At 38.7% G+C, this 27,886-nt stretch overlaps 6 protein-coding genes across 7 annotated transcripts in view; 3 read left to right on the top strand and 3 right to left on the bottom strand.

Annotated features, from left to right (window-relative positions):
- Window positions 1–12: 12 nt before the first annotated feature.
- LOC110174348 (trypsin-like) lies at window positions 13–7,716 on the bottom strand. 2 transcript variants are annotated; one of them, XM_055163461.1, is made up of 6 exons: window positions 7,616–7,716; window positions 3,746–3,902; window positions 1,628–1,726; window positions 1,401–1,564; window positions 855–991; window positions 13–366 (listed from the first exon to the last, which is right to left on the bottom strand). In XM_055163461.1, the coding sequence occupies exons 2-6, from the start codon at window positions 3,832–3,834 to the stop codon at window positions 214–216; spliced, it is 642 nt and encodes a 213-aa protein (XP_055019436.1). In that variant the 5' UTR covers window positions 3,835–3,902; window positions 7,616–7,716; the 3' UTR covers window positions 13–213. The 2 variants fall into 2 exon arrangements, with proteins under 2 accessions (XP_055019436.1, XP_020796105.1); XM_020940446.2 differs by lacking the exon at window positions 7,616–7,716 and adding an exon at window positions 5,235–5,291.
- On the top strand, window positions 6,224–7,866 carry LOC110174426 (cationic trypsin-3-like). Its single transcript, XM_055163462.1, is given in 4 exon segments — window positions 6,224–6,263; window positions 6,422–6,575; window positions 6,995–7,243; window positions 7,624–7,866. Coding segments are annotated over 4 exon segments (591 nt in total). The 3' UTR covers window positions 7,772–7,866.
- Window positions 7,867–11,008: 3,142 nt separating this feature from the next.
- LOC110174349 (trypsin-2-like) lies at window positions 11,009–12,267 on the bottom strand. Its single transcript, XM_020940447.2, has 6 exons — window positions 12,166–12,267; window positions 11,942–12,089; window positions 11,621–11,871; window positions 11,390–11,526; window positions 11,195–11,296; window positions 11,009–11,123 (listed from the first exon to the last, which is right to left on the bottom strand). The coding sequence occupies exons 1-6, from the start codon at window positions 12,203–12,205 to the stop codon at window positions 11,076–11,078; spliced, it is 726 nt and encodes a 241-aa protein (XP_020796106.2). The 5' UTR covers window positions 12,206–12,267; the 3' UTR covers window positions 11,009–11,075.
- Window positions 12,268–13,794: 1,527 nt separating this feature from the next.
- Window positions 13,795–14,982, top strand: LOC110174350 (trypsin-2). Its single transcript, XM_020940449.2, has 6 exons — window positions 13,795–13,845; window positions 13,922–14,069; window positions 14,140–14,390; window positions 14,514–14,650; window positions 14,744–14,845; window positions 14,924–14,982. The coding sequence occupies exons 1-6, from the start codon at window positions 13,806–13,808 to the stop codon at window positions 14,969–14,971; spliced, it is 726 nt and encodes a 241-aa protein (XP_020796108.2). The 5' UTR covers window positions 13,795–13,805; the 3' UTR covers window positions 14,972–14,982.
- Window positions 14,983–17,795: 2,813 nt separating this feature from the next.
- mrpl17 (mitochondrial ribosomal protein L17) lies at window positions 17,796–19,689 on the top strand. The gene is made up of 3 exons (XM_020940452.2): window positions 17,796–18,194; window positions 18,923–18,991; window positions 19,075–19,689. The coding sequence occupies exons 1-3, from the start codon at window positions 18,021–18,023 to the stop codon at window positions 19,327–19,329; spliced, it is 498 nt and encodes a 165-aa protein (XP_020796111.1). The 5' UTR covers window positions 17,796–18,020; the 3' UTR covers window positions 19,330–19,689.
- Window positions 19,690–21,656: 1,967 nt separating this feature from the next.
- tmem145 (transmembrane protein 145) overlaps window positions 21,657–27,886 on the bottom strand; it is a 72,057-nt gene continuing 65,827 nt past the window's right edge. The window contains 5 exon segments of the mRNA XM_055163830.1: window positions 21,657–21,892; window positions 21,895–21,991; window positions 23,405–23,593; window positions 24,745–24,865; window positions 26,430–26,602. Of these exon segments, the coding sequence (XP_055019805.1) occupies window positions 21,750–21,892; window positions 21,895–21,991; window positions 23,405–23,593; window positions 24,745–24,865; window positions 26,430–26,602 (723 nt within the window). The 3' untranslated portion in view covers window positions 21,657–21,749.

Consider the following 27,886-nt stretch of genomic DNA (forward strand, 5'->3'; position numbering starts at 1 on the left):
TTATTTCTCCAAACATCCAAATATAAATGCATACATATTTATACAAACACATATTTATAAAAACACAATAAACCTGCTGAAACCTGACAGGTGATGAAGTCAAATTTTATGAAGTAATTTTTTTTTTTTTTTTGCTGACACTTATTTCTTAACAGACCCATAAGTACCATGTATGAAAACCTATTGTATTGTTAATATTGTCATCTTTATTATTTATGAATAAGCTTCCAGTGTTTCTTGGATCCAGGGCAGGAACTCGCACACTTTGACGTAGACCCCGGGGTAATTTGGCAAAGCACAGCCCTGTCCCCATGACACCAGACCGTGCACCTCATCAAAACACACGAGCGGACTGCCTGAATCTCCCTGAAATATACACAACAAAAAAGAACTACTAACACTGGACAATTAGCCAAAAAAAAAAAAAAGTATGGATTTTACATGAATTTGACAAGTAGAACAAGATACATTTTCTGCGTTTTTCACATTTTGCTAATTTTGCTCATTTGCCTATATTTTGAAGATGTTGTTTAGTATAAAATCACCAAAATTTAAAATCTTCAATTAACTAACCTAACTTAACTAACCTAAGCACTTTAAAAACTTAGTGCTGTACACAATCATAGAACAGACGAAGTAACAATACAATACAAGGTCCTTTATTATGCAAAATTGGTTCTTGTGAGATTTAAGCCATGCCTAATGTTGTTACCTTATCAAAAACATATCTGGAGTTGTGTTTTGTAGCATTCACACATGTTAAATTCTGTCTGTTTAATAGTAGAATACAGTACTCAAAATTCCTTGTCAGTCCTTGAACTCAACACCACTGAGTATAGTAGAAACACACTTACATTGCATGCATCCTTGCCTCCATCCAAGTATCCAGCACATAGCATCCTCCTGGAAATCATTCCAGGATAGGCCTTCTCACACTCGGCGTCGCTCAGAATTGGAACGTCCAAGCACTGCAGACTTGTGGGTAAGACCGCTGTAAAAATAGAATTGACTGAGACAAACTGGTAAGGTGATGACCCATTTACAAACCTGTGATGGAAAAGATACACTCAAAGAGAACAGTTGGTGGTTAGAGATGAACAAGGCATGAACACACCAGAATACGTCTGGTCTACTTCAATCAAGAGATGTATGAAGTGTCTTGACTGACCATTGGTAATTGTTCACACTAAATAAATGTGTGGAAATGACCTTAGATATACTTAAAATAACTAAACTGCATTATCTCTTTTCTTTTTCTTTATATAAATGAACAGTCAATGAGGATTACCCTAATTTTTAACTAATGTTTAACAAAACTTCTCCTGCCTCTTCTCCTTAAGTGTGTGTGTATGTGTGTCTAGAAAACAAATAGGCTGTCTGATTTGCTGTAATGAACCCACCTTCCTCCTCATTGGACATCTTGCCCCAGCCTGACACAGAACAGAGCAGGCCGTCATAGGGGCACCCTGTGGGCAGAGAGATGGGGGCCACTGCCTCTGTCACCTTCACCGGGTGGTACAGTTTGATCAGCATGATGTCGTAGTCCAGTGTCTGGTAGTCATAACTGAGAAGATATATTAGATATATTTGTGTCTGTGCAGAAGGAAGACGGGAGGAGCTGGCTCACCTGGGGTGCCAAATGATGGTGTCTGTTTTCATGACCTGCTCAGTCCCCTCAAACACGAGGAGGTTGTGTTCTCCCAGCATGATCTGCATGGCATAAGGGCTACAACACACAACTACTGAGCACCACAATATACAAACTTTATACAATACATGTAATATCATAATTATCTCAAGTGTCCCTGTATACATTCTACCTTTATTATTGCAGTACAGTACAGCAAACTGCTAGACAGACATCATCCTTTTTTAGTAATCATTATTCATGCATTCATAATCAAGTTTGCACCACTCCATAATCAAATTTGCCAATTTTTACAACATGCACTTTTCACTTCTAGAAGTTCTTTATATTTTCAAGGGTTGTCAAAAGTATTGGAAATCAGACACTAATCAATACTAAAACTAGTATGAAAACTATACTCATTTGAAAAAACAGTTTTGAGTAATAATATTTTGTGTTGAAAATTAGATAATTACACAAAGGATCACATAATTATATTCTGTGTGTTTTTCACTGTCATGTCATTATCAAAATTGGTTCTGAGTATGAAGCTGACAGTGTTGGGAAGGTTACTTTTAAAATGTAATCCCCTACATATTACAGATTACACACCCCAAAATGTAGTTTGCAACATAATCCATTAAATTACTTAAAGTGAGTAACATAATCTGATTACTTTGGATTACTTGATATTGTCATGTTTTTTTAAACGACATGAATGTAGCAGCCACATCCTGAAAATTCTTGTTTGTTGTCTTCAAATTGTCTGAGCCCAAGTCTCCATGAATAAGCAACTGTTTGCTGTAGAGAAACAAAGACCATGATATCTTAATATAAGAGGTTTTGTCTGTTAAAAGACAGAAACAAGATCAGCCTTTCCTTCACCAGATTAAAAAATATTATTGATAGAGAAATTATTTTTTATATGAGATCACCTTAAATTATGTCAACCTACTGTTAGGTGTCATGTTGTTTAGACCTGGTTTAGTCCTGGTTTAGTCCTGGTTTAGTCCTGGTTTAGTCCTGATTTTTAGACCTGGTTTACTCTTGATTTTAGACCTGGTTTAGACCAGGTCTAGACCAGGATTTAGTTCTGGTTTAGTCGTGGTTTAGTCCTAGTTTAAACCTGGTTCAGTCCTGGGTTAGTCCTGGTTTAGTCCTGGTTTAGTCCTGATTTTTAGACCTGGTTTACTCTTGATTTTAGACCTGGTTTAGACCAGGTCTAGACCAGGATTTGGTTCTGGTTTAGTCGTGGTTTAGTCCTAGTTTAAACCTGGTTCAGTCCTGGTGTTAGTTCTGGTTTAGAGGCGCACAGGAGGAAGCGCGGTTTACGCGAGAAAACACAGTTCACACGCGGCGCACGAGACGTCGGTGTCTGCGCTGTAACTACGGAAGTAGACGTGGTCCGCGGGTTCTCAGGTTGATGACGATGATGAAGGTGTGTGTTTGTGTGTGTTTGTGTCCACTCATGTGGCAGGTCATTATAGAACAGTAGTGCAGATATTATGAGTCTATGCAGGTTGTTTTCACCAGTGCCAGTAGCTCCGGTTTCACATTTAAGTTGTAGGCGATTTTATATTTGTTTTTTATGTATATCTCACATCGGGAGAAGAATTTCCAAGACACAAATGCGTTTTTACCAATGCACTGCTGCTTCCACTGTGTGACTGACACCGCCAACTTTAACATGACGTTTCCATCGCTCTTATTGCGCGCGTTCTGTTTGGGCTTCAGGCAATGAGTGAAATTACCGAAATAAAAAAATAAATAAATGGGATGTAGCACAAAATGTGAAAACGGGAAAATACCGCCTTGTAACCCACTTATTTCAGCAAAGTAACTGTAATCCAATTACCACTCATTGAAACAGTAACTGTAACGGAATACAGTTACTCATAATTTGTACTCTGATTACGTAACGGCGGTACATGTAATCCGTTACTCCCCAACACTGGAAGCTGATATCGAAAAAAATAATAATTTTAGTATGCTGACAGCTAATACATTCTAGCTATTATGATACTTTAACAGTTAGAGCATATGTTGACGTGTGTAAATGTGTCCTCAAGCCTGTTGTTTGCCAGTGGTGAAGTAGAGCATCTCTTGTAATGTCCTTACTTGTACCAGCAGTGGGCCACAGAGAGCACCCACTGCTCGTTGATGAGCACCCCTCCACAGAAGTGGTATCCGTAGTTGAGAGAGGCCATGTAAGGACGAGTATGAAGCTCACATTCTCGCCCACCAATGATCCGGCCATCCTCCCGCGGAACTGCCACTGTCACACAAGCACACAGATAGTTTATAACGTAAGACTTTTGTTTTCTACAATGTTCACATAAGGTTTCAATTACTTTTCAGAAAACAGTTGTTATGTACATTTGTTAGAATGCATCAGATTCAAATGTCTCACCAGATCAAGAAAAAGCATTTACACATAAACACTGGGAACACTTGTAGTAATGCAGCTTCAGGTTCTGAGCTAGGGTGAATATTAAGTACAGCCTTTTGCTGTTTTGTGAAACCTGTGTTACAGTTATACTTGTAACATAAATAAGAGTAACAGAAATAGCAGACCTACTTGACTATGCACTATGTAACATTTCTGGTGGAGGGTCCACCACCTGCTTGTCTTCATGGAAATTGTTTTGTCTGGAATTGGATTTAAAGAATTTGACAAACTCTATTAAAATATAACAAAGAACAAAAATATAAGTGGTAATAATAAATTCAAAATAAGTAGCAAGAATAGCAAGGGACTGTCAAATAAGGGATAAAGTAGGGGAATGTTCCACACTATAGCACTGAACTTATCTATCTTCATGGAAACCATCAAGAGACAACACCAAAGTTACAGGTCAAATCTGTGGAATCTGGTCACAGTCAGAATGCATGTTTTTCAAGGTATTTTTGAGAACTAAAAACATCCAAGACAGATATATTTAATGTACGTCTACTGATGAGCAAGTATTATTATCTCCATGGAGACACATACAACAGAAAATGATGAAGTGCAAATTTAATTATGCACCAGCCACTACTCGAACAAGCTAATAGCTATATCCTGACTATCTAAAACCAACTACAGCATGTTCAAATTTACCTAAATCCATTTTTCCCTCTCAAATACAATTCTCATTTTAACTGATGCATTGTATTGTACATTTTATATCTAATTGTCTGTGATGGGAAAATGTATTTAGTTACAGAATAATGGATATCTGCATTAAAATTCTGTTACATGGGCCAACCACAGTATTGTATTCTGAATACTTGGAATACCCTTACATAAAGTTTCATTATATTATAGTTTATTTAATTTAAGTCTAATTAGAGAAGGAAAAATCAAACATGCACTCACTGCAATAGCTGAGTTTTCTATTTTTTCTTAATAATACTGTGCCGTTACATGAAGAAGTACCATTATGTATTCTTTTTAATTTAGAAAAGTAACTGGATACTATTCTGGATACCACCAAATGAAAGAGAAACAGCTACTCAGAATTAGTAATCAGAATACATATCTTTGGTAGATGGATTCAGTTACTTCCCAGTACTGCTAACTATATTGTAAATGCAAAACTATGTTTATGTGTATTAGTGTGTTTACCAGCAGCTCCCACCAGCAGCAGCAGCAGAGCCAGCAGCTTCATGATAATGTCGATCTGAAAACGCCAGGACACACCCTCACATGTTTTTTATAGCCTTCTACACGCCCCTATCTCCTCCACCACCACCTCCTCCTTCATCTCCACCTCCCCCTGGTTTCTGCACACATCTGTCCATCCAGCTCCAATAACCCCTTATCACTTTTTACCCTTTTCATGTGTGCCCTCTCCCACCAAGCAGCGACACCCCCCATGGTTATGTCATCTGTCCAACTGGGCCATAAACGCACCGCATGGTATGAGCTCATTTAGCACCTGTTTTGATTTCCCTCACGGGTCACTCATTGTTGGCACAGGATCTAATTGAAAGAAAAAATGTTAGTTCAACCTTGCAGTGGTGCTGAAATTGGCCAAAAATTATTCGCATTAAAAATATGTCTAATACTAAAACATTTTTTGTTTGTTTGTTTTAGACCATAATTGGCTAAAAGACACTACAAAATAAAAACTATAAAGTAAATGAACACACTATTACAACTACTACTACTACTACTACTACTACTTCCACTAAGCAAGTAACCCAGTTGAATGACCTTGAATAGAGTGTAGATGAGAAAGAATCATCTGTCATAGTTCTTTTAGTACTTATAGGTTTTGTTTTTGAGTTGTAGTCAATATTTTTTTTTCAGGAGTTATATCTGTAATAAAGAACAAATTGAATAACACCATTGCATTTTTTGAACTAGCATAACTCACGGAAAAGTGGAAATGACATCAATATGAAAATCTCTTGTTTTACAAATTAGGTCAAGCAATTGAATGGCACACTGTAGATAAGGTTGTTTTTGGGGCAGTTATGGAGGTTGTGGGCAGTTTGCCAGTGGATGAATCAGTGTGGAGCTAGGTGTGCTGTGGTAAAGTAAAGGATGTCCATATAAATACTGTTATCAGGGACTTGCTCATGTCCAGTCTGCTTTGAGGAAGTCTCAGGATGGTTGGTCTGGTTGTGCTTATGTTTCTGGGGGCTGCAAGTAATGTCTATTTAAATGTCTTAAAAATATACACTAGTGCCAATGCTATAATATGTAGCATTCTTTTTCAGTTTTACATAAATAAGAAGGACTCTTGATTTTGAACCGTGACAACAACATGTAACTGAACTGGATTTAATTATATGTGTGTTTTTCAGCTGCAGCCCCTCTAGATGACAAGATTGTGGGAGCGTACAAGTGCACTAAGAACTCTTAGCCCTGGCAGGTCTCCATCAACATCGGATACCACTTCTGTAGAGGGTCTCTCATCAATGACCAGTGGGTCATTTGTACTGCCCACTGCTGGCAAAAGTAAAAACATACACTACACACGAGTCACAAGTAATGTGGTGCCAGAGCCAGGCCTCGAGAAATAGGACTTGGATAAAACCTATCAACTCATAATGCAATTTTCAACATTTTGTTATTTGGTCAGGACTGTATTTGAAAGACATATGAATACAATTACTCCAAATTATAATAAAATTTTTCTACTGTTGTTTGCAGATTAACAAAGATTTATTCATAAATTCATATTTGCATGGTTTATGGTGCAATGTACACAGACACAGTGGGTAAAGCAGGTGAAGTGTCTTCACAGCTGGATGCATTAAGGAGATTGGGAAAAGAACAACCAACAACTGAGTGTCAAAATGTTCTATCAGATCTAATAAATAAATTTGTGCAGTACATTTAGTTCTTCCACCACTGTGACATACAATTTATTAAAGCAATAACAACAATTTCCTGCACCTATCTCAGCCCCTACTCTTGTGTTGTGCTGGGGTCATGTCAGTGGATGCCATCTACTGGCATCAGAGCTATGACTATCAGACCCTGGACTATGACATCATGCTGATGAAGCTGACTCACCCTGCCATTCTGAACCAGTATGTACAGCCCATTGCTCTGTCCACAGCGTGCACTAACCCTGGGAACATGTGCACAGTGTCTGGCTGGCGCAACATCTACACTGACAAGGATGAAGAAAATACATTTTTCAATTCCGATACCAATTCCGATACTAAAGCTGTAAGTATCAAACAATGATAGAGCAGAGACTGAACACAGCATCTATTTTCTGAAAGCAAAATAAAATAAGGCGAACCTGATCCAAATGTGTTATGTGCCTGGTATGCCTCAAGTAACAATTTTGTATAAATAAGTGCAAACTATAAGACTTTCTGAGGTACTGACCAGTAAATCGTCTTATTACATCAGTTTATATGTCCAATCAGCATCTGCTGAACCAATTTATTTGAAAGCCAAAATCTGATCTAGCAAATTTTTCACCATTGTATCGGTGCATTCCTAGTTGTAATCCATCGCAATTTAATCAGTTTATTTTGTACCTTTTTGCAGTCTTCAACCACTTTAACCTTCAGTGTGTTGAGGTGCCCATCCTGTCTGATGAGGTCTGTAAGAATTCATATCCAGGAATGATCACTGACCGAATGGTGTGCGCCGGTTACCTGGAGGGAGGCAAAGAGTATAAAGTAAAAGTATAATTTCGACTTGTCAGGAATAGAAATAGATGGACCAAAAAACAAAAAGAAATTGGGAGTTAGAATTTTTTTTAATAATTGCAAATGAATACAGAGAAGTAGGCGGAGATAGGGACAGGGGAAAACAGACATTTTCAGTGCACTAAAGTCTTCAATGCAAGACAATAACAGATTATTCAAATGTGCTTGAATCAATTGGAATTCAACTGTGAGTAAGCATGTAGAAAACTGTCATAGCATATCAGATTTGCCTTGTGTCTTGTTACTGACTGTGTGAGTATTCTGGTTTATTAAAATAAAACTTAATGTACAACGTCTATCAATAAACATATTACTTATTATCTTAAACAAAGCTTAGGCAGCAGGCTACAAATGTTTTCAGCCAATGGAGTTCTTAAAAAAACATAGCAGTTATTATACCACCTACAATAAATGCTTTAGGAGTATACATTTAGTGAGTACATTCTACTGTGTTGCCTCTCACAGCGGTGACAAGCAGAGAAATAAAGCTCGTGGGCAAAAATACACTTGTACTCTTGATGCCAGGACACTCTTGAGCTGTGACATTTTTATTCAAAGGAGAGAGAACATGTCAGACTGTTGTCGCGGTGCAGGTAAACACGCTGTTAGCCAAAAACCTAAAACGGCTTTTATATCTCAACAATACATTCCCACTGCCACTGCCTGGTACACTGTCTGTCCTCGTCTCCATTTCTGCCTCATAATAACATCTGACACTTCTCCAGCTTGCTGTCAGCTAACTGTCACAAATTGATATGTGCCAGTCATTCCAAATGTGCCTCTGTCTGTGGCCTAAGATAAGATGTAAAAATTATGTATTTTTTGGAGCAAATTCAGTGTCCAGATACTTAAAACACTTTATTCATTTCCGTGTGCAAGGTAATAAGGTATAGATAGAAAGTCTTCGTGTCACAACAAACATGGCGGCTTACAATTAAAAAGGGAAAATAAAACAATAAAGAGGACTGAGAAACTGTGGATTTCCGCAAAATTGACAATCAAAAGCACCAAACTCTTATCTAACTGTCTCTAATCTGTGCATGCACGAGTCTGAGATTTTAACCAACTAAGAAGTGCAGCATGTGCAGCTTTAAAGGACTCACGTAAGGGATTGCTGGATTGTATGAAATGAGCTATTTGTTTTTAAAGTATCCATGGAGAGGGTAGCTAAGGAGCAAGCTGAGAAGCTAGCTGTGGACATTTGAGATGCCATAGGCTTTTTACATCATATGTGGCTGAGACCTTCCAGAGGAAATACTTTAAGAGAATGAACCATCTTATCACCAACTGAAACAACAGAGCCAGTAAGAGTGAGGCCTTTCAGGTTGTATTCACCTGGTTCCCCCGGAGACTGCTGTGATGCTGTAGGACACAAGTTATATAAGCCTATTATCAGTGTTGGGAAGGTTACTTTTAAAATGTATTCCCCTACAGATGACAGATTACATACACCAAAATGTAGTTTGTAACGGAATCCATTAAGTTACTTAAAGTGAGGAATGTAATCTGAATACTTTGGATTACTTGATATTGTCATGATTTTTAAAACTACATGAATGTACCAACAACATCCTGAAAATTCATGTTTGTTCTCTTCAAATTGGCCCTGGTTTAGACCTGGTTTAGACTTGGTTGAGACCTGGTTTAGACTTGGTTGAGACTTGGTTTAGTCCTGGTTTAGTCCTGGTTTAGACCTAGTTTAGACCTGGTTTAGACCTGGTTTAGTCCTTGGTTTAGACCTGGTTTAGTCCTGGTTTAGTCCTGGTTTTAGTCCTGGTTTAGTCCTGGTTTAGTCCTTGTTTAGACCTGGTTTAGTCCTGGTTTTAGTCCTGGTTTAGACCTGGTTTAGACCTGGTTTAGACCTGGTTTAGTCCTGGTTTAGCCCTGGTTTAGTCCTGGTTTTAGTCCTGGTTTAGACCTAGTTTAGACCTGGTTTAGTCCTGGTTTAGTCCTGGTTTTAGTCCTGGTTTAGACCTAGTTTAGACCTGGTTTAGTCATGGTTTAGACCTAGTTTAGACCTGGTTTAGACCTGGTTTAGTACTGGTTTAGACTTGGTTTAGACTTGGTTTAGACCTGGTTTAGACCTGTTTAGTCCTGGTTTAGCCCTGGTTTAGTCCTGGTTTAGACCTAGTTTAGACCTGGTTTAGACCTGGTTTAGTCATGGTTTAGTCCTGGTTTTAGTCCTGGTTTTAGTCCTGGTTTAGTCCTGGTTTTAGACCTGGTTTAGTCCTGGTTTAGTCCTCGTTTAGACCTGGTTTAGTCCTGGTTTAGACCTCGTTTTAGTTCTGGTTTTAGTTCTGGTTTAGTCCTGGTTTTAGTCCTGGTTTAGTCCTGGTTTAGTCCTTGTTTAGACCTGGTTTAGTCCTGGTTTAGACCTCGTTTTAGTTCTGGTTTTAGTTCTGGTTTAGTCCTGGTTTAGTCCTGGTTTAGACCTCGTTTTAGTTCTGGTTTAGTCCTGGTTTTAGTCCTGGTTTAGTCCTGGTTTAGACCTGGTTTTAGTCCTGGTTTAGTCCTGGTTTAGCCCAAAATGTGAAAACAGGAAAATACCGCTGTGTAATCCATTTATTTCAACAAAGTAACTGTAATCCAGTTACCACTCACTGAAACAGTAACTGTAACCGAATACAGTTACTCATAATTTGTACTCTGATTACGTAACTCCGGTACATGTAATCCGTTACTCCCCAACACTGCCTATTATGTTCTGAATGATAATAATAGTAATATTTTTAAGAGGACATGTCTTCTGCATTAGAGACACATTTTACAAATTAGCAGCTGTAGTTGGACAGTTATAGGGAAATGTCCATATATTAATCCATATCTGATAACTAAACATTGTTTCTGTTGCAACAATTGCCACTACACGTGTTGTGTTCTATACTGTTGTGCGCAAGCTTACTCGTTGTTATAAAATAATAAAGGTGAAGCCTCCTGTCACTCCTGCATGTCAGAGCAACCGGGCAATACTGTTGCCAGCTAAAAGTTAAACGTGTCCTGTCTCATGTGTTTTTCTACATTGGTGAGCTACCAATACTAATTATATAAAGATGTGTACACAAGCTGAGGGCACGGGTGAGGGTTCCCGTGCATCTAGAGAGCAACCCGCTGAAAAGTCAACAGTTTCAATTATGCCTCAAGTATATTGTGAAGATAGGTAAATATGCACAGTTGTGTTTTGATGAACAGTCAAACTGAAATTAACATTTAGTACTAATGTAGTTTTTAATGTTTTTATTCACTGTGATGTGGTCAGTGGTTGTGATAAAGTGGATGTTTGAGCAGTTTAATTGTTGGCCATGGTCCTCTGCAGCCAGTCGTTGAAGATGCAGACCTGCACAGAGACACACAGTTAGATAAAGGGCCACAGCAGCACACAGCTCACAGCAGGACGCAGGACTGTACCTTGGCGTAGACTCCAGGGTGGTCCCTCTCGGCGCAGCCATAGCCCCAGGACACCACTCCCTGCAGCTCACCGTTGCACACCACGGGGCCACCAGAGTCACCCTGAAAACAGAACAGGGACAGTCAGTACACAGGCGAGACAGATGGGGACACAGGGGTACAATGAGTGTGCTATGGGGACAGCAGAGGACTGACCTGGCAAGAGTCCTTGCCTCCCTCCAGGTAGCCAGCACAGAACATGGAGTTATAGATCATGCCGGGGTAGGAGTTCTCACAGTCTTCCGTGGACAGGATGGGGATCTGCAGACACTGCAGCTTGTTCCTGTCAGCGGCTGAACACAAAATAATACACAACATCTGGTTTAGCATTTTGGTGTCTCAGGTAATCTTACTGATTACCATAACACCAAGAGTTGTATTACTCACTAGAGCTCATGGTGTTGCCCCATCCAGAGACAATGCACATGGTGCCAGCGGGGGCACAGCTGATGGGCAGAGCAACAGGCTTCACGTACTGGTTGAGGGTGGCGGGCTGGCTCAGCTTGATCAACATGATGTCATTCTCGATAGTGTAGGCGTTATACCCAGGGTTGCGAATAACGAGAGCGGAGCTGATGAACTGCTCGGTGTCCTCATTCACCTGGATGTTGTGCTCTCCCAGACGCACCTCAATACGACTTTAACACACTCAGAGGTCAGAGGTCACACTCAGTATATCTTCATATGTATATCATGTCAGATACTTACGACTTGTAGCAGTGGGCAGCAGAAACAACCCAGTACTCATTGACCAGAGAGCCACCACAGAAGTGGTACCCAGAGTTCAAAGACACCTGGTGGGGCTGAGAGTGAGGTGTGCACTCATACCCTCCGACGATCTTGTCGTCCTCGGCAACTGTCAGCGTATCACAAAGTTAGTTTGCAGCTACAACAGTGTGATGGATACTACATGATGGTGTGGATTTACTCACAGGCTGCTCCGATGAGCAGAATGAAGACCAGACACCTCATGTTTGCTGCTGAGTGATCCTGTCGATGAAAGTCTTCACCTGGACACCAACTTTATAAGGTTATTCACACACCCTGCCCTGATCTCAACGACCATTGGTCATACATCAGCCAATCTCTGAACAGAGATGTCTGGGATGGGTAAGTTATTTTTTTAAATCTAAATCATAATTTAATAAACATTTTGGATACTTAAGCATTTAATATAAATGTGTACTAAAGTGTATATAAATATATATTAAATTTTTTTTTATCAAACAAAAAAATGAAAAATACTTACGCCCCCCCACACACTTTTTTATGTGTCTTGATCATTTTAAATGTTTCTTTCATGTGAATGTATATCACTGAAATTGTGGGTAACACTGTTTTTAATCTTAAGAATATTCACAACACATTTCTGATTTGATTTGTAATATTAATTTTATTCCTTCTCTACTCCACACTGAACTAGTCCACACTAGTCTGATTAGATAAGTGCTGACTCTAAAAGCACAGCTGTCTGTTTCACAGCTCCCAGAATAAATACTCATGTTTTCTCCTTTAAAATGTGCTAATCAAGCACAAAAAGAAAGTAACCCAAATACATATGTACTTTATTGTACACTATGTTGTCTTTATTTCTCACTTGAGTTGAGCTGTAGAATTTGGCACCACTTTCTTTGTTTTGTTTAGTTTTTTTTTTTTTTTTTTTTTTTTTTTTTTTTTTGAAAAAGGGAAAAGTATTTGCCAACTGTCATGGAAGTACGGCATATATACATATAGATATACAGTAAATGTAACTCAGTTAACATAATTCATATCCATATATTTCCAAAGGATGACTGTAGAACTTCTAATATTACAAAACAAAACAGTATTAATGTAATGCTGGAAACTGGTGGTCTTAAAAAAGAAAATTAAGTTTTAAATTCTGCCAACACTCAAATAATGATTTTGTTCAGGGCTTGTTAATTTTGCTAGCACAACCCATCTATTACTATTACTGCAATTATAACCCAGATCTTGCTACTACCAGTACATACTCCTCTTTCAAACCACCACATTTATAACCTGCAACAGCAGTTGTTGCAGTAACTCAAACTGGATATGACTCCCAAAATGATACAGCCATTTTCCTTTGGTTATTATGATGTTTACAACAAATAAAATAAGTAATATGCTCTGTACTTTCAATGTTCTGCCTCTGAACACATGCTGGCTGAACAGACAGTGTGAACCAGACCATCTGTGGAGCTGCTGATAGTCCCCCTGCATCAAACTCATACTGTGAACTAGAAAAGCATTCATGCCTTTAAATGGACTATTTATGTTACATGTACATTCTTTATGATTATAACATTGCTCTCTGCATTGTCACATTATTTACTTGCATACCTTTAATCTATTTATATATAAATCCTAAATAAAACATACAGTATTGTGAAACGTATGTTTCACATATGTCACATGTCACAACCTATAGAATGCTATACTATGCATATTTTCCCAGCTGTGATTGGTTGAAAGTAATGTTAGGGGTGTTGCCAAGCAGTGACTTGTGTGCATATATACCATAGCTCAGGTAAAGAACTTTCATCAACAGGATCACTCAGCAGCAAACATGAGGTGTCTGGTCTTCATTCTTCTCATCGGAGCGGCCTGTGAGTACATCCACACCATCATGTAGTATCCATCGCAGAGTTGTGGTTGCAAACTAACTTTGTGATGCACTGACAGTTGCCGAGGACGACAAGATCGTCGGAGGGTATGAGTGCAAACCTTACTCTCAGCCCCACCAAGTGTCTCTGAACTCTGGGTACCACTTCTGTGGTGGCTCTCTGGTCAATGAGAACTGGGTTGTTTCTGCTGCCCACTGCTACAAGTCGTAAGTATCTGACATGTTATAGATATGTAGATATACTGAGTGTGACCTCTGACCTCTGGATGTGTTGCAGTCGTGTTGAGGTGCGTATGGGAGAGCACAACATCAAGGTGAATGAGGGCACCGAGCAGTTCATCAGCTCCGCTCGTGTCATCCGCCATCCCGAATACAGCTCCTACAACATTGACAATGACATCATGCTGATCAAGCTGAGCAAGCCCGCCACCCTCAACCAGTACGTGCAGCCCGTTGCTCTGCCCACCAGCTGTGCCCCCGCTGGCACCATGTGCACTGTCTCTGGATGGGGCAACACCATGAGCTCTAGTGAGTCACAACTGTGTACTATGAAGTTTTAACAGTAAGATTTAGCACATTTAGCATTAGTCAGTAAGATTACCTGAGACTCCACAATGCTAAACCTGAAGCTGTGTATTATTTTGTGATCAGCCGCTGATAGGAACAAGCTGCAGTGCCTGCAGATCCCCATCCTGTCCTTCAAAGACTGTGACAACTCCTACCCCGGCATGATCACTGATGCTATGTTCTGTGCTGGCTACCTGGAGGGAGGCAAGGACTCTTGCCAGGTCAGTCCTCTGCTGTCCCCATAGCACACTCATTGTACCCCTGTGTCCCCATCTGTCTCGCCTGTGTACTGACTGTCCCTGTTCTGTTTTCAGGGTGACTCTGGTGGCCCCGTGGTGTGCAACGGTGAGCTGCAGGGAGTGGTGTCCTGGGGCTATGGCTGCGCCGAGAGGGACCACCCTGGAGTCTACGCCAAGGTACAGTCCTGCATCCTGCGTCCTGCTGTGAGCTGTGTGCTGCTGTGGCCCTTTATCTAACTGTGTGTCTCTGTGCAGGTCTGCATCTTCAACGACTGGCTGGAGAGGACCATGGCCAACAATTAAACTGCTCACACATCCAAAGTGTGAAGTCTATTGACATGTATCATCCCTGTCAATAAAAATGTGAAATTAGTTTCTGTTTCTCCTCATTAATATTGTAGTTAGTTGAATAATTAATAGATAGCAGTTACCAATATATCACAAAATTGAAGTTATAAATGACATACAAACAAAAATAATATTTTGGAATTTGAACATATGTAATTAAATTCATCCTTAATACTCTATCATTGGCCAATGACTGCAGTGTGAAGGAGTACACCTTACACTGCATCAAGGCCAGAAAGTCTATTATCTATATGTCTACATACCTATACACAGGACTATCAAAACTCTCTTACTTACAAATATTCAGCAACTTAAATGAACATTTTTACTGACCATTTTTGGCTTTTTAAAATCAAAATATGTAACCTTAATAATGTGAAAAGTCAACAGCATGATTTCATGAAAATAGAAAGCTAAACATTCTCCATGAAGATAAATGGTTAAAGTTTTTTGCCATACTATGGCATATTATAGCCAAAAAAAAAACAAAAAAAACACAACACTTCCATGGAAATAAGCAGGAGGAGGCCCTCCTTCAGGCCAAGCAAAAGTAAGAATTCTGAAGCTACAAGCCCACTCAGATTAAGGATGCATGTTTTTCTATGAAAATCCCACCCATCATGAAAAAACATGCTTTAATTTTAGTTAATCACATTACTATACAGCACAAAATATCATGGAATCCCTGCTGCTCCTTTTGCTCATTGAGCTTTCTAAAGTAAACACACAATGATGTATTTCAAATGTAGATGATGTTAAGATAGCTTATAGAATACAACAACAGTATTCATCTGTGGGAGCTGGAATCACACCATCCAACCTGTGGGTCTGTGGATTTGAGCGCCCAACCTGTGATGTTTTTTTTTTTTTTTTTTTTTTTGTTTTTTTTATGTTGAGAGCTGGAATCTACGACGGAGTATAAGGGTCAGATTAAAAAAAAAAAAAAAAAACATGCTGGCGCTACGAGAATAAAGTCGTAACATTTTGACATTAAAGTCGTAATATTATGAGAATAAAGTCGAAGCCAGAAAAAGTCGTAATTTTACGAGAATAAAGTCGTAAACTTACAAGAATAAAGTAGTAATTTTATGAGAATAAAGTCGTAGTCAAAATAAAGTCATAATATTACGAGAATATCGGCTGCTCGGAAAGTATGAACGCGTGGAGAATGGAGAATTTGGAGCATTTTCTAAAGGAGAAAAATCCGTGTATCATTCGTTCATTCGACTGAAAAAGGACTGAATCAGAACTAAATCAAGTCTGGAACCAAACCAGAAAGACCAGGATTGAGACCGGGACCAGACCAGGACTGAAAACGGTTTAATCCTAGTTTAGTCCTGTTTTAAGTCACGGAAATGGGAAATGGCGTTTACGTGACTTTAAAATGCGATGCGGGACTATTGCGCCGCATACGGACTGAACCAAGGCTGAACCAGGACTAAACCGTTTTCAGTTCTTGTCTGATCCCGGTCTCAGTCTTGGTCCCTGACTCAGTCCTTGTCTAAGTTCTGGTCTCAGTCCCGGTCTGGTCTCGGACCTCGTTTAGTCCTGGTTTAGTCCTGGTTCAGTCCGGAGGCGCAAATAATGAAGAAAATTGTTGTTCGTTTTCTTATTTTTAGTTTTATATTGAAAAACAAGGTTCTTCTTCTGCCGCATTTTTCACTTTGATTTTGATTTTATTACTTCATTCTCGTAATATTATAACTTTATTCTCATAATATTACGACTTTATTTCAACTTCGACTTTATTCTCGTAAAATTACGACTTTTTCTGGCTTCGATTTTATTCTCATAATAATACGACTTTAATGTCGAAATGTTACTACCTTATTCTCGTAGCGCCAGCATTTTTATTTATTTTTTAAATCTGATCCTTATACTCCGCCGAAGGAATCGAACCGCCAACCTTCAGATCAGTGGGCGAATGCTCTACCAACTGAGGTACGGCCACCCGTAGTGTCCCTTTCTAAATACCAATGACTGAGGCACTCAGTAGGCTACACACTGTAAGTGAGGGACAAACATTTTTTGTAAAAAAAACAACAACAAAAACAACAAAACAACAACAACAACAAAACAACAACAACAACAAAAATCCATATTTTTTTCATTGATGCCTCTGCCCTAGCCCACCAGCTGTGTTGTTAGTGTGTTTTGATCTACTTTTAGTCTTGATAACTATTTACTCATGTACAGCTAATGGTAGTGACCTCCTGCAATTGTGTCTGAGGAGGTAAGTGAGAAGAGGCAGGCAGCAAAATTCTCAATTCCATAGTGAGTGCAGGATATCAGAGAGACAACCGAGACAGTGTATATTTTTCAGCTGTGGAGAACAGACAATAAACTTACTTATCCTGTGGCCTCTGGGTGACTCTGGTGGTGGTGGTGGTGGGGAATAGAGTGTGCACGGAAAATAATTCCTTGTGTTTATGTCAAAAATAAAGAAATAAAGTAATTAAAAAAACTAAACAAAAACAAAACTAAACAAAAAAACTATTAGCCTACTTCTTAGGAGCTGATCCGCAGAGGGACCAAACAACACCTAATGTTATTTATTCATATAGGCCTAGGCCTACAAAATAGTAATTACAATTTATTACGATATTATTCAATACTATTTTATTTTTTATTTCCTTTCATAGAATTTTTACATCAATGATGCGTGCATTTACTATTCACAAAATCTACAATCCCTCTATAAAACCGAAAATCAGTATGGTCTTTATCTACGGCCTCAATCATTGACTGTATGCGTAATGCGGAACCTTGTCCATATTTAGTACCTATCCGGACGCATTTGACAACGCACTGTTGCTGTCAAGTTGGCTACAGCTAGCCTAGTTGACTCCCTTGACCTAGACGATTTAGTACTTTTACGTATTTTTCACCGTAAAAGACAATGGCTTACAGTAACTAGTAAGTCAATGTAAATACCTGATTTGTTGTGCGTACATAGATTTACTTTTTCGGCGGCAGAGGTTCGTGGAGGAACCGAGCGGTCAAGATGCGGCTCACGTTGCAAATGTTGATTTCTCATGGCCGGGTCGCCCGAAGAATGGGTTTGGGTCCTGAGTCTAGAATAAACATGCTGCGGAACATACTGACGGGACTAGTCCGATACGAGAGGATAGAGACCACCCGTGCCCGGGCAGACGAGGTCCGATTTTATGCAGAGAAGGTGAGCCTCGTGTCGGTGCCATTTAGAGCAGGTAACTCTGGGGCTCAAATACTGTGGAATTTGCGATTTACAGTATTTGATGATAAAATCACAAAATCAAGGGCAATTTTTTTTTGTCGTGGGATGGACAATATGCCAAAAAAAAAAAAAAAAAATTGTAAATGTAAGAATTTTCATAGACCCAGTTCACGATTTTATCACAATTTGTTGATGATGCATCTGAGAGTTCAAACTTTGCTATGATTGTTATATCAACTTGTCACTCACTCATAACTGACCAATGGGGGAGTGGGTGGGGAAATGTCTGAAGAGGGAGGGGCCATACCAAGGTTTTATTTTTAATGTCATATTGCCCACAGATTGTAATGTAATTTAAGCTTTTATTTGCAGTAGAAAGGGCTGAAGATTTGCTTACTTATGTCAGTATTTTTAGTCATCAAGCCAGATATTTTTTTAAATACCTCCATACCTTGGATAGCTGCTCCACAAAGCTCGTCTGGTAATATTTTAGTTAAAAAGTATACACATATCAAATTTGTCACTTTCTAACCGCAGGAAATGTGACTTCATCAGCAATATCAAACCGAACGTGAGTTGCTTTGTTAAAAACATGGGTCAACAAAAGCATTTCAGAAGAAAAGTCTTCCAAAAAGATTTAAATTAAAAATTACAAAGTTGTGAAGATATGCAAAATGTTTTGTACTTAATTTTAACATTTATACTTGCAGCTTATTGATTATGCAAAGAAGGGAGACACGGATGAGAAAGCAATGAAGATGGCCAGTTTCTGGTTGACGGTACTGTCTGCAATAATTTATGATGTAGATAAGTCTTAAAGCATGAGAGTAATAATTCTGTTTATTATTTGTGTTCTGCACAGGAAAAGGATCTGGTCCCAAAGCTTTTCAAGGTTCTTGCTCCACGATTTGAAACTCAGACAAATGGCTATACACGGATGGCACGCTTGCCCAATAGGACAAATTTGGACCGAGCAAAGATGGCTGTGCTGGAGTACAAAGGAAACCCTTTCCCACCGCTGTATCCTGTGAAAAGACAGAATGAACTGACCCTGATAAATCAGCTGCTCAAAGGATACAGAGAGGACATGGCACAGCAGTTAGCCACCAAGGCTTAATTAAACCTCTGTCTCATAATGTTGAGTCAGTCATAAAGATCTAAGACTGATAGCAGAGCAGGTGATGCTGGAGCGCTCATAAAGCCTGAAAGTTTGAAAGAGAATTTGAAACTATGTTGAATATTACAGTATATTTTACTGTTTTTTGTTGTTTTTTTTTGTCTGTACAAAGTCAAACAAGCGTACTTATCCTGTCCTTGATCGGAATCTGAATTGGGTGGTTAAATCAGTAAATTATCAGGAAAAACACACTCATATATATACTTTACTAAAACATTTTTTTTTTATTTTGGCAAAAGTGTATATGTACAGAATATTCAGAATTGTCACTGAACACCATTAAAATGTATTTAAACAGTGCTTATGTGATGTGCTCTTAACCAGGTCACTCTGAGGAGCCTAAAAGCTGTGCTCTTTTTCTCATGCATACATCACCTTCTTCATGGCTCTTTTAAGTGTCCCGCTCCTGTCACTGGATGTCAGTATACACAAGGGTGAGGCAATGATGGTGTCAGTCCGCCTGTTTGTCATGTCAACTTTTGTCTTTCTTCAGTCATTTTATGGCAATTGTAACAGGCAACAGCAGACAAAATGGCTCACATGCCGTAAATAAATCGGACACATAACTAGAAAGAACAACTAGCACTTAATTCAAGTATCATTTGCTTTCACGGACTAGTACCTCAAACTACACTCTCACAAATGACACGCCACAGTCCTAACATCTTAGTACTCCAATTACATTATCATGGACAAATTGGAGGGCTTGCTTGCAGTTGATAGTAGTACAATGCTTCACCAACACGTGATTACATGCTGTCTGGTCAAGGTTAATCGTTTTGACTGATAATGGAGAAGGCTGGTGGAGATTCTTTTCATCTTTTGATCCTGACACTGTACAGCATTCTTCACATCATAGTAGCAAAACACCAGTCAATGAAGTTTTGCTGGTATTTACAATAGTGAGTGTGAGACACTACTAGTGATGTTAATACAGGTGTTAAAGCAGTCCTATAAGGTGACATCACAAAGAAACTGACTCAGACGAGGAACATTAAAGTGCTCCATGCAGGACAGACAGAATGTACAGAAGTGTAGCGGTCTTCACAGTCCATCTACAGCTGGATACAAGGGACTACAAATGGTCACTATTGCACATTTGAACATTCAGTTGTATAAAAAACTCAGTGTTTATGGAAATAGACAGCAGTGAAGAATTCCTATGAAAGAGGGATGGCGTCTAGACCAGTCAGCCTGTCCCAACCTTACAGTTCTTACAGTTAGAAAAGGATTTGGATTCTCTCCCAATAAAGCAGAGTTGTGTACTAGAATAGATTACCTTTGGGATCAAATATTTGTAATGAAATGGGATGGCTGGCAAGGTTAGCGTCATCCTATTTTTTATATAAGTATTTTAAATAAACATTTTTATTCTCCTATCTTTGTGCTGTATTGCATCAGTACATTCACTGTCTACATACCATAAATTATGAGCAGGCATAATCTGCACTCCAAAAATTAAAAAATACAATTATAACACTATCTCTATGGTTTATCGCAATAAAATCTGTTATCCTGTTAAAAATATATTGAAGCCTACTGTATGTATTTACAAAGTACCATTTCAATACAGACAATAAGCTATTATTGTATGGTCACAGGAATTACATGGACCCCTGTTTGGAGGGGATATACAATACAAACATGCGTGTTTTACTAGGAGTGTCCACAGCAAAGGTGACATCTTACATAAACATTTAATATATCAAAGAATTAAAAAAAAAAGTAAAACTAGCCAACAAAGGCATTTTAATTAAGAAGTCATTTAAAAAAAATCTTTGCTTTTTGTCAAAATCTGCCAAACAATGAGAATTTTATATATACAAGTAAAAATATGTTGATGGTCACAGCACCAACTGGAATTTAATGCAAAAAAAAAGAAAAAAAGAAAAAGAAAATCTCCAAATTTGAAAAAAAAAAAAAAAAAAAGAATAAAATCAAATCTATAGTGGCAGCTGGATCCATTTTGAGCTATTTACACAGTCTCCCAAGCACACTGCTGATGCCTCATGAATTTTTGAATGAGAAGTATTTCAGAATTTTGTTCATTTCCACTGGCTGCACTGCTATCGCTGGACTGCCCCGGCTACATCCACTTTGTCATCTTTTTCCCCTCTGTGCCTTTTACTGGTCAACATCAAATATTTATTGCTTCTTTATTCTTTAAAAAGCCCAGCGCTTCTATCTTGCGGCAATTCTGTTGCACTTCAGGTTTTGTCCAGTCACAGGTGAAGAAAAACTATTCTTCTTTTCCAATGATTTGTCTTCCTAAATCTATTTGGCTGTGTCTTAAAAAAACACAATAAAGTCTTTCTACCTTTTCCCATGCATTTCCCCAGTTCCCCAGTCTCACGTGTGTCTTATGCCTTGGTCCCAAAAGCTCCACCCCCTCCACCTTGCATGCTGAAGTATTCGGTGAAAGAAGGCAGGCGGGGGGGCAGCGGGGGGGAGTGTTGTGCGGTGGGCCGAGGGGGTATGGGGGGGGAGGCGGGGGCAGTATTGACGTCAGATCTGCTGCCGTGGTGATGATCTTCTGCTCGCTGTTCCTTGGTACTTCCTGTCCTTTGCGCGCCACCATCTCCTCAACTGTCCTCACTGGGTCCTGGAAACACATGTATGAAGGGATGATTTCTGTGAAGATTTCTTCTGATGCAAGCTACAACAATCGGAGAGGCAAATTTTTTACTTCAGCCTGGTTGTTTTAATATAGGTCAAAACTAAAGTCTAGAACCGTGGTAAAGCTTCAGGTGCTACTCAGGCTGCTATGCAATTCTAGTGTTAAAGGGCTCTATTGCGTCATTTCCTGATCTAACTTATGATGTTGTTTTCTCATCACAAACATACCTGAGGTTTTGCTTTGTTTCATCCACACAATCTTTACATATTTAGGCTGTGCTCCTCTCTCAAATGAAAAACACTCTGTTCCCCCTTGTGATGTCATGTGGTAATCCTGGAAGTGTTCCAGTGTTTTTAAGCTCCATACACCTACACTACACTAGAATCGTTTGGATGATTTCAACCCTGCCATTTTGAGCTCTGGAGATGTAGACAGACTAATGATACAGGATTACTCAGACAAGTGTGAATGAAACAAAGCACAACTCCAGGTATGTTTATGATGACACAAAAGCATTCTAACATGGCTAAAAGCTCACAGGAGTATTTTTTCCATTAATATAGGACTTTTAAGAGAATATGTTAATGATAACGGTTTTATTCATATGTTAAACCCAGAATAGTCCTGGTATAGACCTGGTTTGGATCCGGTGAAATCTGGAAACCTTTTTTTTTTTTTTCTTAAATTGTACTTAATGTGAAATGTTTGAAAGCCACTGTACAAGAAGTCAGTACATGGTTACCTGACAAGTGGAAGTGGTTAAATCAGGTTATGCATCAGTGACTTTAAATAATGTAAAAATGTTTGTTTGTGTTATCTGCAAATTCACTTCATGTTGGCTTTAAAAACATGATGCAGTGTATTATATTTAGCATCTAATTCAGTAAAAGCAATTAGCTAGGATTGTTCTAATTTAGTTATACTAGTTATACTAACTATACTATCCCACTTTCTGCTTTAACCTATATGTTGGCACTGCATAATGTTATTCCTCATATTTTTTCTCCTTGTCATTGAAATCACATTACATCAGCGCAATACCTGCATATAGCTTAAGCCACCACAATTTATTATTGTTCTGCATGACGGGCCTCAGATTTGAAAGTTCCCTTAGTTCAATACTTCATCCCAGGAAACACGACACCTTAATTTGCCCTTGTCAAACCTGCTATAATCATTATTTCTCACTGGCACTATGTTTTTCTTGTTGTGTTATGGCGTGTGGTGCTTATTGTCATTCAGCTGACATGCGGTGAGTGATGGAGGGTTCAGTTGAGAAATAGTCCCTTTAAACTCACTGGCTTACGACACACAGCCAGCTACATCTGCACATGGGCACATTTACACTCATGATCATTAGCAACATGCAGATACACACAAACGATCTCTGGTACTCACTGATTGAATGGAAAAGAGCTCTGTGAAGTTGGGCTGCGAATCGCCAAGGAAGGAGCTGTTCCCGTAGGCGTGATGGGGGAAACTCTCGGCGCCTTCTCCCGCTTTTGGACTGGACAGCAGGATTCCGATTTGGGATGTCCGCACGTGGTATGGGAAGTTCTTGTTGGCTGCTGATGGACGGGTTATGATCTTAAACACAAGACAATACAGCAGTTTAGAAATTGTAAACAACATATGTGTGTAATAATGAGTCAAGCTGACCGCAGTTTTAGCCTTAAAGGTGCACTATGTAACTTTCTAGAAGGGATCCACTACCATGAAATGTTACTGCTTTGTCTGGAATGTTCCTCACTATGTCATTAAATGTAACCACCTTGTATTTAATCAATTACAGGCGTATTTTTGCTGAGAAAGATGCCTTGAAACACATGTATTCTTAATATCATTGGGGTCGCAGCTCCACAGATCTAACTTGTAATTTAGCCTAGCGGCATCACCTGCTTGTTTCTATGACGATAGATATGTTTAAGGTCATAATGTGGAGCATTTAAGGCAAAGCACTAGCATTCTGGACCTTCCACCAGAAAAGTTACCAAGCACACTTTTAAATTAGCCTTACATACTGATATTTAGACATTTTTGCATTTACATTAGTTACGTTTTATGTTATGCTTAACAAAATACATTAACAAAAAAATTACTACAATTGATAGTTGTATTTGTTCAAAAGCAGTCTAAATTTTGAAAAAAAAAATTTAAATTTTACTGACAAATTTGGATAATTATGTATTGTATAGTAAATGTACTAATAATGTCTGTTACATATATTCATTGCATGTCCTTAGAAGTATCCTCATCAATCACAGACACTTTTAAAGTACAATTGAACCTTATAATATCTCTAATAACTCTCATTGTTTGTTATGAAGTGGCCTCAAGATACTGCATGAATTTGTGTTCTAATACCTGTTATATAACCCTATCTTTATGCATTCTAAATATTATATACAGGAGGAACTTCGAAGAGAATTATGTGAGGTGGATTTCTACAGCTTTACATTTAGCAATGCACAAGTGAGAAGTGAGGATTTAAAGCCTGAAATGATAACTGAATATAAAAGAGTTTGCAGGAACAGAATAGGCCATTAGTGAAGAACAATGTGTCGGAGGTGAGGAAGAGCTGGATAATGATGTGAAGAGGCGACAATCAGCACTGTGGAGTTAAAGCTCAAGGATGGTGAATAATGAATGACTGACAGCGCCAATAATGGCCCTTGAATAATACAGAGGTGGTAGGTAGAATATGTATGTTTAAATGCGTGTGTGCCCGGGGTACGAACAAGGAAGACGATATGGGCGTAGAGGTGGATGCCCAGCTGAATGCCATTGACGATTTTCTCCCTGGCCCATCGCGGGATGCCAAAGTTAGCGATCAGCGCCATCACCGGTACAGCAAAGAACCTGAAGACAGAGACAGAGGTAGCGAGATTTAGAATGAGAGCAGGTGGACTGTACATTAAAGGTGCACTATGTAACTTTTCTGATGGAGGGTTTGTCACCAGCTTGTCTGCACTTAAATATTATAGTGCTTTGCCTGCAATGTTCCACAATATGGCATCTGTCTCCATGGAGACATGTAGTTTGCAGCCAGATTTAGAATGAGAGCAGGTGGAAAGTAAAGGTGTACTGTGTAACTTTTCTGACAAAGGGTCTGTCACCAGCTTGTCTGCACTGAAATATTAAAATTGCCCTTTGCCTACATTGCTTCCCAATATGGCTTTCTACTTATCTATGCCCATGGAGCTAGATTTAGGATGAGAGCAGGTGGAAGGTGCATTAAAGGTGCACTATGTTACTTTACTGAAGGAGGGTCTGCCACCAGCTTGTCTGGATTGAAATATTATAGAGCTTTGCTGGCAATGTTCCACAATATGGCATCTATCTCCATGGAGACAAGCAGTTTGCAGCTAGATTTAGAATGAGAGCAGGTGGAAGGTGCATTAAAGGTGCACTATGTTACTTTACTGATTGAGAATCTGCCACCAGCTTGTCTGCACTGAAATATTATTGTGTTTTGCCTGCAATGTTCCACAATATTGCATTATACTTTTTTATACTCTATTTCCATGACAAGCAGTTTGCAAGACTAGATCAAGTAAGTTACAGGTTGAATTAAGTTTTCAAGCCTATTTCTAAGCAATAAAAACACCTGTAATTGAACCAATACAATATAAATATGTTAAATGCCTTAGTGTGAAACATTCTAAGCAAATTAATAACATTTCCACGGAGACAAGCAAGTGGAGGATGCCTTACCAGAAAAAAAACTAAACAAAAAAACAATTACATAGTTCACATTTAATCACATAACAAAGAAAATGCAAGAAACCACATCAAAGTATCGTAGATAGTGATCCAAGAGATTGTGGCTAAACATAAAGTTAGCACTAGTCTTTGTAATCTTGCCTTCTATTTGCTTTTTGATGGGTACGGATCAAGCAAGTGTATAGAACTGTGAAGAAGATTGTTCCCAGACCGAAGATGAAAATGATTTCTTCACAGCTTCAATTTACAATACATATAAATTATTCTGTTAGAAGAGGGCTCATTTGTGGCATGGAAATAAACCCAGCTAGGAAGGATTCACTGAAATGCAATTATCAAATAGATGTTGTACTAAAAGCAGAAAGACACTTAAATTAGAATTGGTGGTTTCAGCTAACATCACAACATTCTATAGGCCAATATTATTTAATACAGATGGGGGGCAGCTAAAATAAATATAGCTAAAATGCAGATTTTTCTTATAATACAGTGAGTTCTTGGGCCTAGTCATTAATGGGAATAATCAGGTTAAACATTTGTGCAATTACCTTTTGGAGATGTCATGGTAAAATACAATGTAATCAATAGGAGACCAATAACGCCGCAGTCCATCCAATGCAGCAGCATAAATAATTCAAAACACACCGCCCTCTTTATGCATATATACTGACGGTGATCTGTTAATATTAATAGGTGTTACCATAGTGTGTAGGTGGTGAAGAAGGGCACATAGAAGGGCTGTTTCTCGGGGTAGTGCTTGAGTGAGACCAGAACCGCATAACAGAACCACACGTAGGCCAGCAGCTGCAGACCCATCAGGCCATATCCCGCCGGGCTGTCGTAGGCGTACAGCACCTCTCCTGGGTCAAAGAACTGGGACACAGAAACTTATGTTAGGGATGGCAAGGTAAAAGTCTAATTTGTATGTAGAAATGTTGCTACATACAATAAAATATAAGGATACTTTAAAATGAAATATTTAAAGGTGCATTGTGTAAATTTTGGAGGGTCCATCAATGCCTTTCTCCATGGAGATGCTAGTGCTTCCTCTGGAATGTTTCATAGTGTGATATTAAACTTTTCAATCTTCATGGAGACCAAACAAGGTCAAGTTACAGGTCAGATAGGGATGGAGAGGCAACAATGCTCACAGTCACAATGCCTGTTTTTATAGGGACTTTTGAGCAGGAAAACCACCTGTAAATGAATATATGTAAGGTAGAGCTGTTTAATGTCATACTGTGGAACATTCCAGGCAGAGCTATGACATATCCAAAGAAGCAAGCAGGTGACAGACCCCCAACCAAAAAAGTTACATAGTGCACCTTTAATGTAATAAATTTCTCAAATCCATGACAATACTGCAGGACAACAACAAAACAAGTATGATAAAAGGTCACACTGCATTTGAAATCTGTGTTAAATTCTACATTGCATAATGACTTAAGTCATGAAGTAAAAAAAAAAAAAAAAAAAGTAAACAAACAAGTATACAGAAAAAAAAATAGTAAAACGAAATACAATACAAAAAAAGACATTATTATGTCACAAAACAATACTACATTTAATATGTAGAATTTAGTATATTGTGTAACTTATTTTGCTCTAAGTAAATACTTGTCTGCTGATCAATGTACATAAGCAACTACATCATTTTAAAACTTTGTAATGAATAGGGGTGGGTTAACAAGTTTTTCTTCTTGCCACTCTTTTTCAAGAAATGTGCTTTTCTATTGTTTCTATTGTACCATTCAATCAATGACACTTTTGGGCCCGAGGATCATCAAAAACATCCAATATCCAGTGAAAAAATATGCATTTACAAAGTGAATAGTTTTTTACTGCCTGAAAATCACCAAATAAAAATGTACCATAGTGGAATACAGTTACTTTCCTAAAATCAAAGGAATATATTGTGGCCCTTGATAATGTAACTTAGGCTTTGAACTGCACAACATTAGTAACACAAGAAGAAAACACAGCTCCTGTGGTGAGAGCATGTGTGATTTTTCCTTTGATGATAAAGACATGCATAAACAAACAATGTGACAAACAGCGCTGGTCTGATCCTATGTTGTGTTTCCACTTTACACTATAATATCATGCAATCTAATGTGAAAGTATTCAAAGTATTCCGAATACAGTACTCTGACTGGA

This window comes from Boleophthalmus pectinirostris, unplaced genomic scaffold (genome assembly GCF_026225935.1).
Source record: "Boleophthalmus pectinirostris isolate CB_2022bp ecotype Guang Dong unplaced genomic scaffold, ASM2622593v1 HiC_scaffold_6, whole genome shotgun sequence".
Taxonomy (NCBI): Eukaryota; Metazoa; Chordata; class Actinopteri; order Gobiiformes; family Gobiidae; genus Boleophthalmus; species Boleophthalmus pectinirostris.

Coding starts and splice junctions, on each gene's coding strand:
- LOC110174348 (XM_020940446.2), bottom strand. CDS start 5,277: ATGAAGCTGCTGGCTCTGCTGCTGCTGCTGGTGGGAGCTGCTG. Junction 1,727..3,745: donor GTGGCCCACTGCTGGTACAA/GTAAGGACATTA, acceptor TGTGTGTTGTAG/CCCTTATGCCATGCAGATCA. Junction 367..854: donor GAGGCAAGGATGCATGCAAT/GTAAGTGTGTTT, acceptor TGTATATTTCAG/GGAGATTCAGGCAGTCCGCT.
- LOC110174349 (XM_020940447.2), bottom strand. CDS start 12,205: ATGAGGTGTCTGGTCTTCATTCTGCTCATCGGAGCAGCCT. Junction 11,297..11,389: donor GAGGCAAGGACTCTTGCCAG/GTCAGTCCTCTG, acceptor TTCTGTTTTCAG/GGTGACTCTGGTGGCCCCGT. Junction 11,124..11,194: donor ACCCTGGAGTCTACGCCAAG/GTACAGTCCTGC, acceptor GTCTCTGTGCAG/GTCTGCATCTTCAACGACTG.
- LOC110174350 (XM_020940449.2), top strand. CDS start 13,806: ATGAGGTGTCTGGTCTTCATTCTTCTCATCGGAGCGGCCT. Junction 13,846..13,921: donor TCTTCTCATCGGAGCGGCCT/GTGAGTACATCC, acceptor ATGCACTGACAG/TTGCCGAGGACGACAAGATC. Junction 14,846..14,923: donor ACCCTGGAGTCTACGCCAAG/GTACAGTCCTGC, acceptor GTCTCTGTGCAG/GTCTGCATCTTCAACGACTG.
- mrpl17 (XM_020940452.2), top strand. CDS start 18,021: ATGCGGCTCACGTTGCAAATGTTGATTTCTCATGGCCGGGTCGCCCGA. Junction 18,195..18,922: donor TCCGATTTTATGCAGAGAAG/GTGAGCCTCGTG, acceptor TTATACTTGCAG/CTTATTGATTATGCAAAGAA. Junction 18,992..19,074: donor TGGCCAGTTTCTGGTTGACG/GTACTGTCTGCA, acceptor TGTTCTGCACAG/GAAAAGGATCTGGTCCCAAA.